We start from the raw sequence: 13,311 nt of genomic DNA, 5'->3' as shown, positions 1-13,311 counted from the left end.
CCAGATATCTCAAAGTAACACATTTTAGAGCTGTAATTTCAATACCGTGATACTGTCAAACCGTGATAGTTTGGCTCAAAGTTATCTTACCGTCAGAATCTCATACCGGCACATGCCTATTATACAGTGCTGATGATCACGAGGTAATCGCTCCTTCCTGCCTGTACCGGCTGGATGTTGCCTACTCCAGCGGAGGACCCTGCCCTGCCCTGGGCTTGGTGGGCCGCTGGGGGTCCCGTGGCGTGCCGGTTGGGGGGGCTGCAACTGTGGCTCATGGGCCAGCCGGGCGGGCCAAGGTGTGCGTGGGGTTGGAGGTGCGTCCCGTCTTGCCATACCTGAAGGCCAGTTGATGGGTACGCGGGTGGCCCGGGGGACCACCCTGGATTCCGGGGGGGGGGGGGACCATGGCTCCTTTGCTGGGCTGCGGGAGGAGGGATGGGCTGCGCTGAATCCCCCCCGCCACCCCTCCCCCGAACGCCCGCCCTCCCTCCTGAGGCTGGCTGGGTGGGGGCCGTCGCCCTGGGTTGGCGCCGACGTGGCGTCTCCGCTCGTCTGCGTGGCTGTCGCGCGCTTGGTGGGGCTCGCGTGCGGCTGGATGTGATAGGGCGCACTCGGGTGGGGGGTCCCGGTGCCGGGAGTGGCGATGGGGTGGCGTAGGGTCGGTCACCAACGGGCTTACACTCACAAGGGATTCACACTATTACTGGGTTCTAGATCACAGAGCTGATTTGTGTACACTCTACCCCTTTCAATCACTTAGCTTATAGACTCCCCCACCCCCATCCCCCTCTTTCCCTGGTCAACAGGCCCCCCACATGGTGTCAACAGGAAATACATCTAACTGACGATAGCACCAACATATTAGTAGTTAGTGTAGACGTTCAAAGTATTTCTTGTTGTTGTGTTTCTTTTCTCTCTTCTCTTGTGTTTCTTCTGTTCCCCCATAACCCCTTCCTGTTCGCTGCTTTGTCATAATAAACGAGGTATGTTGAATGATCACAATGGGAGTATGTCATACTCTCAATGTGAAATATTAAAACTGTTCAGACCAACCGGGCACTTAGACTTCCATTCTCCGCGTCAAGCAGCTGAACAGGACAGGTTTTTTTTTTTTTTTTTAAAAACAAAACAAACAAAAAAAAAAAGACTATTCAAATTTCATCCAGTTGGCTACATATCAGTGAGAATCCGGTTGAAGATCATGAAAAATGTTTAAAAAAAAAAAAAAAAAAAAAGAAGGTCATATTCAAGTAATATCACAATTCATGATTGCTTGTCTCATGTCTGCAGCTGTTCAGGTGCACATTCTGAAGGCGGACAAGGCCGGGGAGTGGTGGAAGTTCACCGTCAACATAATTTCCGTCTACAAGCAAGGCGAGAGCCGCATCCGCCGCGGAGATCAGTTTCTGTGGGTACGTGCCAAAGACGTGGCCTGCAAGTGTCCCAAGATCAAACCTGGCAAAAAGTATCTTCTGCTGGGCAACAACGAGGACTCCCCTGGGCAGAGCGGCGGTGTGGTAGCAGACAAAGGCAGCCTGGTTATCCAATGGAGGGACACGTGGGCGCGAAGGCTGCGGAAGTTTCAACAGCGTGAGAAGAAAGGAAAGTGCAATAAGCCATAGATGGAAAAGACGCAGTAGGAAAGGGATTGCAGAGAAAAGGAATGAGAGAAAGAAGACTACAGCCGGAAGAGACTGTTGACATTGCTGCTTTTTGTTTTTTTGTTTAGTAGCATGAAGAGAATCATTTAGGAATTCTTCTGTAGTGAACTTTGGTTGAAGGAGCTCACCCTGCAGATTTGGGTTTCACCCTATCTATAAGTTTGACATCCGTTTCTTTTGGATTTGCCCAGTTTGCACCTATTACCAGTTTATGTATGACTAGTGTGTTGGTTGAACACCCAGTATGAAATCATAATACTGAATACTGTCGTTCTGTTTTATTGACTGGTGCAAAAAGCCACTACCGTATTTTTCGGACTATAAGTTGCACCTGAGTATAAGTCGCACCAGCCATAAAATGCCCAACGAAGAGGAAAAAACATATATGTCGCACTGGAGTATAAGTCGCATTTTGGGGGGAAATTTACTTGATAAAATCCAACATTTAGAATAGATATGTCATATTGAAAGGCAATTTAAAATAAAAATACAATCGAGAACAACATGCTAAATAAGTGTATAGCAGACATGTCCAAAGTCCGGCCCAGGGGCCAAATACGGCCCGTGGTCAAATTTCATCCGGCCCCCAGCCTCTGTCATGAAATCAATAATGGCTGGCCCACAAACAGACTTAATAAATTGGTTAGCAGTACTGCTACCAGCATATGAAGTATGTTACACACTAAATGCTGCTCCTCATTTACCCACGAAAAGGCAGCAGCACTCTAAGCAACATTACCCCGTGTGACCCTTTATTCCCAATTTTCTAAAATGGCGACAATCAACAAAATAAGAAAGTTGACTGTGACAGCTGGCGCTTCAAGGATAGGTGGAAATTGGACTCATTTCTTCACTAAAATATGCAACTGTCTGCCTTATTTGCAAAGAGACAGTCCCTGTTTTTAAAGAGTTCAATGTAAGGCGATATTACTAAACAATACACGCTGACATGTACGACAAGATTACATGCAAGATGCGTAGCGAGAAATTGAAGCAACTTGAAGCTAGTTTAATTTCACAGCAGCAGTATTTCGCAAGAGCCCGAGTCGAAAGAGAACGCCACAAAGGCTTGTTGTAAGATTGTTGAAATTATTAATAAAAAATAAATAAATAAATAAAAATAATAAAGCAAATGTGACGTACAGAATGGCTTGCTAAAATTTGCTTAAATATATTGGTATACATAAAAGACGTCAGCCAAGGTCGGCCCCCCACATTTTTACCACATCAAATCTGGCCCCCTTTGCAAAAAGTTTGGACATCCCTGGTGTACAGTGATGCATGAACAACGAAATGCGAACGTGGCCGGTATGTTAACGTAACATAGCTACTATGGGTCATTCAGATTACTATAGCATAAGGAACATGCTAACAAGTTTACCAAACCATCAGTGTCACTACAAAACACCAAAATAACATGTCAAATGACACAAAAATGTGTTCAAAATTTCCCACATAAGTTGCTCCCACAGCCAAACTATGAAAAAACACTGCGACTTATAGTCCGAAAAATACGGTAATTACCACTGAATTCTCTTCCATGCGATCGTATTTTTGGAATGTTTTTCAGCAACTTTCAAACTAAGAGAACGATATTTCTCATCATTGGAAATATGGCGAATCAATATATGCAAAAACTTTCAGATAAACTAACATTTTTTATTCCACTGCTAAACACTATACGTGTTTCTGCTTTGGGTCAGATGAAAAGCATTTTCTTGAATCAGTTGTAATACTTTTTTTTTTAATACACCACTTTGAATATCAGTGTAAGAAGAGATGGATCCAATTTCTGATCAATGTAATAAATCCTAGAAGACAAACCACAGTGAGTCTAAACAATGTGACAAGTCACGATTTGTGGTCAAAGGAAACTTAGGCTCTTGTTAAAAAAACAAAAAAAAAATTTAAATGGATGAATTGGGCACAAAGTATGATACATATTGTCACAAAGAAAATATTTTTTAATGTCTTTTGTTTACACCACTGTTTAAAACGGGTCTCCAAACCGGTCCTCGAGGGCCGCTGTGGGTCCTGGTTTTTGTTCATACTGATCAAGCACAGACTTTTAACCAGTGTGGTTTGTACTAAAACAAGCAGCACCTGACTGCAATCAACTGATTACACTTATAAAACACCTGATTGGTGAAAAGGTGCGGTCTTGTTTTGTTGGAGTGAAATCCTGTACCCACTGCGGCAACATGTGGAATAGTTTGGAGACCACTGGTTTAAAATATTGACATACAATACCAAGGAAAGCAACACTTTCACTTAAAAAAATCTCTGGGTAGGGATTCATCTCTGTCTACATAGGCAGTTGTCTTTCAATGTGCAACAAGGTATAGACCCTACTCACCGCCCCGGTGTTATCTGACGCTGTAAACTCATTGGATGCGTTGCATAAAAGGCGTTATGTGGAAAAGCTTCAGTTTATCCATTCGCCAGATCCTTATGTATGCCTAAATCGATGTTTTTTGACCCGCTGTCTTCGCCGTCTTTGCCTGACATCTGCTAGCTACCCTGATATTTACAACTATCTTGTCCACACAAAATCAGCCTATTCTCACGAAAGTTTGAAAAACTTTAAGAGCTTGGAGGCTTATAAATACTTCGTTGCTGGTTGGGTGAAACAGGTCCTCGTCCACGAAAATTCGGCAGGAATCTATCGTGTGCTCGGGAAGGTGAGTTACGAAATTTTCAATTCAAAATCTTTTGTTCTTGCTAACATCCACTGTCAAGTCTAATGTATTTCATGTCATTTGTCAATGGAGCGAGGGCTTTTAATGTTTATATGGTTTAGCGATACTCTCACTACATACATATGTAAAATGTAATAAATATGAAGTGCGATAGCACTACTCCAGATTGTCCCTAGTTGAATTTATTTTTTGGCTTTTGACCTCAATAGAGAAATTGTAAATTAATTGTATGACAACTGTCTGATTATCCCCTTATAATTATATATTTTCAGGTAGTTCATTCACAACGTCTGAGTGTATGTTGTCGGCGATTAGCCTAGCAATGATCTTAATTGTGGTTGTCAGCCCAAAACCCTCTAAATATATATTAAATGCATCTTACCAGATATAAAATGACTACTACATAATCTGTGGTAGTCGTTTGGAGCCCAGTTTTCTCGTCGAATTGCAGCAGTCAATCTCGGTCTCCTCTCCGGGTCTCTCGGAATACGGTAAAACTTCAAGTCTCTCCGTCTATCTTCTCTGTTTTTGCAACCGACCGGCACACACGACTTCACCATTTTGATTATTAATGTTAACGAGCAGAAAAACACGCCATAATAAAAGGAATTTACGAAGCGCTAATGCATTAACATGACGAGTATACGGACAACATGGCGCGGGGGCGTGGCTGTGACGTCACGTGAGTAGGGTCTATTGATGCAGTTCAGTTCATATCTTATCAAAGATGCAAAAATGAATTTAAAGTAGGGCTGTCAAAATTATCACGTTAACGGGCGTTAATTTTTTAAATTAATCACGTTAAAATATTTGACGCAATTAACGCAGATGCTCCGCTCAGACAGATTTAAATGACAGTACAGTGAAACGCTCAATTGTTGTGTGTTACGGAGTTTTGCCGCCCTCTGCTGGCGCTTGGGTGCGACTGATTTTATAGGCTTCAGCACCCATGAGCATTGTGTAAGTAATTATTGACATCAACAATGGCGGGCTACTAGTTTATTTTTTGATTGAAAATTTTACAAATTTTATTAAAACGAAAACATGAAGAGGGGTTTTGATATAAAATTTCTATAACTTGTCTTTTAAGAACTACAAGTCTTTCTATCCATGGATCGCTTTAACAGAATGTTAATAATGTTAATGCCATCTTGTTGATTTATTGTTATAATAAACAAATACAGTCCTTATGTAACGTATGTTGAATGTATATATCCATCTTGTGTCTTATGTTTCCATTCCAACAATAATTTACAGAAAAATATGGCATATTTTATAGATGGTTTGAATTGTGATTAATTGCGATTAATTACGATTAATTAATTTTTAAGCTGTAATTAACTCGATTAAAAATTTTAATTGTTTGACAGCCCTGATTTAAAGAAAACTATGGCTTTTTCAATCCTTGCAAACATTCAGGAAAAACACTTGCAAAAATAAACATTTCAACCAGTTAAAGTTTTTTTTTGAATTGCAAAACAATATGCTTATTAAACAAAAATTGGTAATGTAGCAAAAAAATATATTTCCAGCAAATTACTGTGAAAACACACCATACCACAATTATTTGCAGAATTGTGTTGCTCTTGTACATATGACTGCATTTTAGGTTGGTTTTAGCCACCACAAATTTTTATTCATCCCCAAATGCCATGTATTTCTTGTCATACATGAGAATCCCAAGCATTTTATTAACTAATGAGCCAGTTTTCACACAATGAAAAAGTGTGTTAGTAGTTTATAATACAGCAGTACTGCTTTAGCCCCCGTTTCTTGGAAGCACAATTTGATTCAAATGTCCATTTTGTATCAAATTGCAAATTTTGTTAACTTAAAGATGTACAGTACGACTGAAAAGTAGAGCGAGCTGTTATAGTCAAACTGACTCAGCATTTTAGATTTATTGTTTGATTTAGAGCATTTCACCTCTGTGCAATGTCTAATCGTTCCACTTTTTACTGACTGTCACTTCGGCAAAGACGAAATACTATTCAGCGATTTGTTTACACATTTATTAAACTGTTTATCCTGAAACATCATGCCATTCGACAGTATTATTGTGTTAGTCAACTACACAATATAACCTTCCATATTACTGTCATATTGCAGAGCAAAGGTTTGGAGAGCTACCCGTCAAAAGTGTTACTATGTCTTCATACTATGAATTGTAAATTTTGTTTAGATGTCACATTTGCAAAACCCTTCCTTTTTTTGCAATGTTGTTTTTACAATGTGTACTAATATATTACGGTTATTATATATGAATATATTTAATTACACAAAACATGGTGGATTGTGTTTTTCTCAACTTTTTATCTGTATTTTTTTTCTTATTTGTTGTTATTGTAGACTGTGCCCATTAATTGAAGAAGGAAATTATAACTACTGAACATACCAACCTGGTAGAACTAAAGGCATATTTTCAAATAAACTCTTGTTACACTGAAAAAATAATGGGTCTTTTTTGTGCATTTAATTGTTTAGAATTGACTCTTTCAATGTTTTTTTTTTTTTTTTTTTTTTTGTCTCATAAAGCAATTTTGCGAAATTTGGTCAAAATACAATAATTCTTAAGTCTGGTCAGCCAGGAAAAGTGGTGTTATTAAGTGTAAATGTATTTTAAACAATATATAAATTGCTTTAAAAAGCAGGAAGACTCCATATTTGTAATACTATGGAAGTTTATTTTAAAGAGGTTATTTCTTATAAACAAAACAACACTGTCAACAAATACAAAATATTCCCAACATTACAATAAGGCTGTTAAAACAAAGAAAATTGCAAAGCTTTGATATACGAGTCAGGGTGCACATAATTTAAGTTAAAAGGATAAGACAACAGCAAGAATAAATTACTGCCACATACTCAAGTATGCAATCGCTCACTTCTTATTTTTCAAAAAATGGAGAACACAATAAACACAAGCAGAATACTGCTTATAAGAGGAGCCATTGCTCTGACGACAGTGAGGTCAGGTATACCAATGCACATAAACACGGATAACCTCGAAAGCAGGGGGTAACAATTTAAGCAAAAAATAAAATGAAATAAAAAAATAAGTAGGCACACAGCCTTTATAGTTACTGTACCTGATCATTCTGGCACTGCCTTCGCCTTTGTGTTTTTCCCCAGCAAAATCTGTGTACTATTAAAGTGATGGCTGGTATGTAAACAGTTAATTCTCTATTACTGTATAAGACAATGTAGGAAACTTGCAAATGATAAGCTTCCCACTTCAGGTGGCTATTTTTAGGAAATCCTGGCTTTCATTTACATTTTTCTTCACTATCACACAATAGAAAAACGTAATTCAGTATTTATTTTTAAATCTATCATAATAATCTAAACATTATTTCCACTGGTATGCATATTATGCAGGTGTTGTCTTATCCTTTTACAATGTAGAAATTATTCTTAAAAAAATAAACCTAAAGGAGAGAATATTTTCATCTTTGTTTGAATCATTTTCTCATCCAAATTGTACTCTTCATAGTTGTCTCCACCCTACACAGGCCACACAGCTACCACGATGATCGCAATAAGCAGCAACACAATCACCACCATCATTCCTGGGTTGGGGGGGTGGTCACAAAAGAGAACAAGAGAACGTTAATTCAGAAGATCTGTTTAAAGGGTCATGCACTCAACGCACACATTGGTGGCTTCCTAATCGTAAAGAGAGATTTGGTTTAAAACAGGCACACAAAAAAGAACACCGCTCCTGACAGTATATCTATTAAGGGCCACATATTAATTGGCATATTTGTTTAAAAAATTGTGAATATAATTTGTGAAACTGTACACAAGCAGGAAATGCCATGACTTGAGAAAATATAGGTCATCCGTCACTTCCAAATCCTCACATTTTGATATTGTGAACCCACCCTTATTGTTTGTAACTTGTAGGCATAGCTTGATGGCCATTTTCTGAATGAGGAAGTTGTAATCCCACCAAATAACCACTGATGACAATTATTTTCTATGTAGTGGAAAGAGAGGGGAGGGAAGGGCCAGAAACCCAGTTTTTTACCGACATCAGTAAATCCCTCATTTAGGCCAGCCTAAAAACTCCTGTCGGCCGCAGAGTTGAAAAAGACTTTATTCCTAAAATTCAGCAACACTAAATTGTTCTTGGCCTTTGCACATTCGCAGCACTTCAAAAATATAAACATATTCCATGTATTATTTAATATTTATCAATGTTATAAGAGAACATAAGAATACAGTTTTACAAGACCGAAGCAATGCAATCAAAGATTTACCTAAACAATTGCAAGATTAACATTATTGAACATATAGAGAAAAATATAACACAAATATTATAAAATGCCGAACTATAAGCAAGGGATAAAATTTTTAAGATAGGTGGAGGAAAAAAATTGAAAAAGCTACAGACTTACGTCACAAATACTTGCTGTCACGTGATTACATTGGTAAAGAAAAGTGAAGTTGAATTTGAATTTGCTGCCTTAACCGATGTTCAAAAGAAAAAATTCTTGACCAGATGACATATTCCAACAAACGTCAAAGAGTAGTCGCGTAGACGTTAAGCAATGTGACTTTAACAGTTTATTGAATGAAAATAACCAAGGACCGACCACCATGCAATGTAAATGAAGTACGGGACCTTTGTGAAAAAATATTTTTTTTTATCCAAACCAGAAGTGCAAAAAAAACAAGTTCATTTTACGTTTATGATAACACTTAAAATTATTGCAATGTACAAATTTATTATTTATATATTTAAATAATATATAAAACCACTACCACCATTAATAACTATGAGATTTAAGCATCATATACTGTAGCATTAAAAATACTGATGACCAACAATTACAGTACAAACCAATTAAACCTGCCAGTTTGTATTGGCAAAATAATTTCAAGTAGGAACATCCCATAAAATATTTTCATTGGACAACAAAAAACTATTTCATGCCACTACCGTGTATCTTACATAATATCTGCCATGATAATGATATTTGGTACCTTCCAATTTTCTCACTGACTTCTAACTAAAAATTGGTAGAAAGGAATAATAGCGTGATCAACATATTGGTGATCAAACATATACAGTGCCTTGCAAAAGTATTCAGCCCCCTTGAATCTTGCAACCTTTCGCCACATTTCAGGCTTCAAACATAAAGATATGAAATTAAATTTTTTTGTCAAGAATCAACAACAAGTGGGACACAATCGTGAAGTAGAACAACATTTATTGGATAATTTAAACTTTTTTAACAAATAAAAAACTGAAAAGTGGGGCGTGCAATATTATTCGGCCCCTTTACTTTCAGTGCAGCAAACTCACTCCAGAAGTTCAGTGAGGATCTCTGAATGATCCAATGTTGTCCTAAATGACCGATGATGATAAATAGAATCCACCTGTGTGTAATCAAGTCTCTGTATAAATGCACCTGCTCTGTGATAGTCTCAGGGTTCTGTTTAAAGTGCAGAGAGCATTATGAAAACCAAGGAACACACCAGGCAGGTCCGAGATACTGTTGTGGAGAAGTTTAAAGCCAGATTTGGATACAAAAAGATTTCCCAAGCTTTAAACATCTCAAGGAGCACTGTGCAAGCCATCATATTGAAATGGAAGGAGCATCAGACCACTGCAAACCTACCAAGACCCGGCCGTCCTTCCAAACTTTCTTCTCAAACAAGGAGAAAACTGATCAGAGATGCAGTCAAGAGGCCCATGATCACTCTGGACGAACTGCAGAGATCTACAGCTGAGGTGGGAGAGTCTGTCCATAGGACAACAATCAGTCGTACACTGCACAAATCTGGCCTTTATGGAAGAGTGGCAAGAAGAAAGCCATTTCTCAAAGATATCCATAAAAAGTCTCGTTTAAAGTTTGCCACAAGCCACCTGGGAGACACACCAAACATGTGGAAGAAGGTGCTCTGGTCAGATGAAACCAAAATGGAACTTTTTGGCCACAATGCAAAACGATATGTTTGGCGTAAAAGCAACACAGCTCATCACCCTGAACACACCATCCCCACTGTCAAACATGGTGGTGGCAGCATCATGGTTTGGGCCTGCTTTTCTTCAGCAGGGACAGGGAAGATGGTTAAAATTGACGGGAAGATGGATGCAGCCAAATACAGGAACATTCTGGAAGAAAACCTGTTGGTATCTGCACAAGACCTGAGACTGGGACGGAGATTTATCTTCCAACAGGACAATGATCCAAAACATAAAGCCAAATCTACAATAGAATTGTTCAAAAATAAACGTATCCAGGTGTTAGAATGGCCAAGTCAAAGTCCAGACCTGAATCCAATCGAGAATCTGTGGAAAGCGCTGAAGACTGCTGTTCACAAACACTCTCCATCCAACTTCACTGAGCTCGAGCTGTTTTGCAAGGAAGAATGGGCAAGAATGTCAGTCTCCCGATGTGCAAAACTGATAGAAACATACCCCTAGCGACTTGCAGCTGTAATTGGAGCAAAAGGTGGCGCTACAAAGTATTAACGCAAGGGGGCCGAATAATATTGCACGCCCCACTTTTCAGTTTTTTATTTGTTAAAAAAGTTTAAATTATCCAATAAATTTTGTTCCACTTCACGATTGTGTCCCACTTGTTGTTGATTCTTGACAAAAAATTAAAATTTTATATCTTTATGTTTGAAGCCTGAAATGTGGCGAAAGGTTGCAAAGTTCAAGGGGGCCGAATACTTTTGCAAGGCACTGTATGTTGGCGGTTTATTGAAAATTCTTGCTAAAGTATTCTGATTAGGGCTGCAGCTATTGATTATTTGAGTAGTTGATTAATCGATGAACTAGTTAGTTCGAATAATCGAGTAATCGAATAAGGAACATGAAAAATGAAAATACCTTAGCTGAGCCTCAAACAGTATAAAAAAATTAATAAATGAGGATATATGTGCAACAAAAGACCAGTTGGCTAACTTACATAGCAAAAGTGCTAGCTTAAATGCTATAAAATGCTAACTTTTTTTTTTTAAACAATGCTCTTAACAAATGGTTCAGACTCATATTCCCACAAAAATATATATAAATATATATAAACATAAACATTTATAAAGTAAATTATGAATGCATTAAAAAAAAAAACATTAGCCCAAACAAAAACTTAGCTTACGTTGGTCTTAACAGAGAGCAATAGGATTCAGCCATGTGAAATGAGGCAGACCAGAGGGCAGTGTATCCACCATAATCAATAAAACTAAATGCAAACACTTTCAAAATAAACCATTAGAACGCCACTTTAATTAAGTACACGAAGCAACAAAATTTAATTTGAATATTTTTTTCTAAACGAATATTCGAGTTAATCGATTAATCGTTGCAGCACGAATTTTGATTACTTTAAATTTGAACCTGTATGTAAAGCTATTCAAGAACTTAGACATGAAGTAAAACACATTGATGGAGTTGCTAAAAGGCACCAATTTCTCCTTAATTCTTCACAATCCTTAAGAGCTTATGTGCTCACCGCACATCAGTATTCTTCTTCCAGTGACATAACGCAAAATACGTACATTTGCAAACTGCAGTGGCCTTACTGCTACAGACTGCGCAATGTGATAGGCATGTGTTTCTGACAGTGCCTTGAGTGGATAATCTCTGTTTTTCACTGATACTGTGGAGGCAAGGTTAAATCTGTTAACACTCCCTCACATATCCACAAAATACTGTCTCAGTCTCTATTATTGTAGCCCTCCATTAAATACAATGCCGCGGGTATGGATTTTTAATTAAGGAAAAGGGTAGGATTTTGACACACCAATTTCAATAAACTCTATTGCAGTGGTTCTTAACCTGGGTTCGATCAAACCTTAAGGATTCGCTGAGTCGGTTTCAGGGGTTTGGTGGAGCCTCTGCCGCTGAGGTGAAGACACACCGACTCATCATGTCTATAAGCGATGCCATGCCCCTCTTGGCGAATACTGGGTGCAGATAACTACGTGACATTGCTTGGCCAATCAGTGCTGCGAAGAACTTAGTGCATTAAGGAGCGATACAACGTATGAATGTCATCGTAGTATGTCGTATAATTACTTTCTTCATATTTTAATCCATACTATGTCAAGCAAAAAAGAAAGTGGCGGGACGAATATGTACAATATGGGTTCTCATCTCATGTATCACGGAACGGGATGGGAGTCAGCGTCCTAGCTGCATGATTTGCAATGCCAAGTTGAGCAACTCTATCCTCGCACCGGCAAAACTAAAGGAACAATTCGAGAAGATACATGGAGATGGAGAATATAAGAACACAACGCTTGCTGAATTCAAGGTGAACAGAGCCAGATTTGATGATAAGGCCACCCTGCCTGCTCTTTGATTTGTACCTGTTAACAAACCGATCCTCACAACATCATATGAAGTTGCATACCCGATCGCAAAGCAGGTATGTAATTTGTTGTGAGTTCATGGACTATGTTGGTTTTGTTCTGCGCAGTTCATTTTGTGCATCAGTAGAAAAACTATATGTCTTGAATTTGGGGGAAAAAAGCATTTTATTTTACACTAAGGTAGGGTTGGGTGAATGCACATATGAAACTGGTGGGGTTCGGTAGTCCCAACAAGGTTAAGAACCACTGCTCTATTGTGTGTGTGTGTGTGTGTGTGTGTGTGTGTGTGTGTGTGTGTGTGTGTGTGTGTGTGTGTGTGTGTGTGTGTGTGTGTGTGTGTGTGTGTGTGTTGTGTCTGATTGGGGGTATAATTTGAGGGAAACTTCAATCTAAATAACACCCGCCAATGTATTAGGCCAAGTATACGACATAGTTCAATTGTCTCACTATTTAAAAATTGCACGAGAACAGAGAAAGGTTGATAATTTAGTTTTAATCAAAGGCAAAAACATAGCTTTTTTTCAAACTGGTGACTGCAAGGTCTGCGAGTAATTCATTCAGTTCAAGTCAAATTTGTACAAATAGACAACTGTTTAGTCACAAAAAGTCCTCCAAGGACA

The 13,311-nt window shown here is 38.5% G+C and overlaps 2 protein-coding genes across 4 annotated transcripts in view; one reads left to right on the top strand and one right to left on the bottom strand.

The window, feature by feature from the left end:
* ntn1a (netrin 1a) overlaps positions 1-6,795 on the top strand; it is a 113,913-nt gene extending 107,118 nt beyond the window's left edge. For both annotated transcript variants that reach the window (XM_057843592.1, XM_057843591.1), the window contains one exon: positions 1,291-6,795. In XM_057843592.1, coding sequence (XP_057699575.1) covers positions 1,291-1,622 — 332 coding nt within the window. In that variant the 3' untranslated portion in view covers positions 1,623-6,795. The remainder of the gene's footprint in view (positions 1-1,290) is intronic.
* A 57-nt stretch (positions 6,796-6,852) lies between these two features.
* Positions 6,853-13,311, bottom strand: part of stx8 (syntaxin 8) — a 54,948-nt gene continuing 48,489 nt past the window's right edge. Inside the window, exon 8 of one of the 2 annotated variants that reach the window (XM_057843595.1) lies at positions 6,853-7,929. In XM_057843595.1, coding sequence (XP_057699578.1) covers positions 7,865-7,929 — 65 coding nt within the window. In that variant the 3' untranslated portion in view covers positions 6,853-7,864. The remainder of the gene's footprint in view (positions 7,930-13,311) is intronic. The other variant, XM_057843594.1, reaches the window with a different exon arrangement.

Source organism: Corythoichthys intestinalis, chromosome 8 (genome assembly GCF_030265065.1).
Source record: "Corythoichthys intestinalis isolate RoL2023-P3 chromosome 8, ASM3026506v1, whole genome shotgun sequence".
NCBI classification, from domain to species: Eukaryota; Metazoa; Chordata; class Actinopteri; order Syngnathiformes; family Syngnathidae; genus Corythoichthys; species Corythoichthys intestinalis.
The sequence above is the reverse complement of the archived record's forward strand: the minus strand, read 5'-3'. Positions and strand labels throughout refer to the sequence as shown.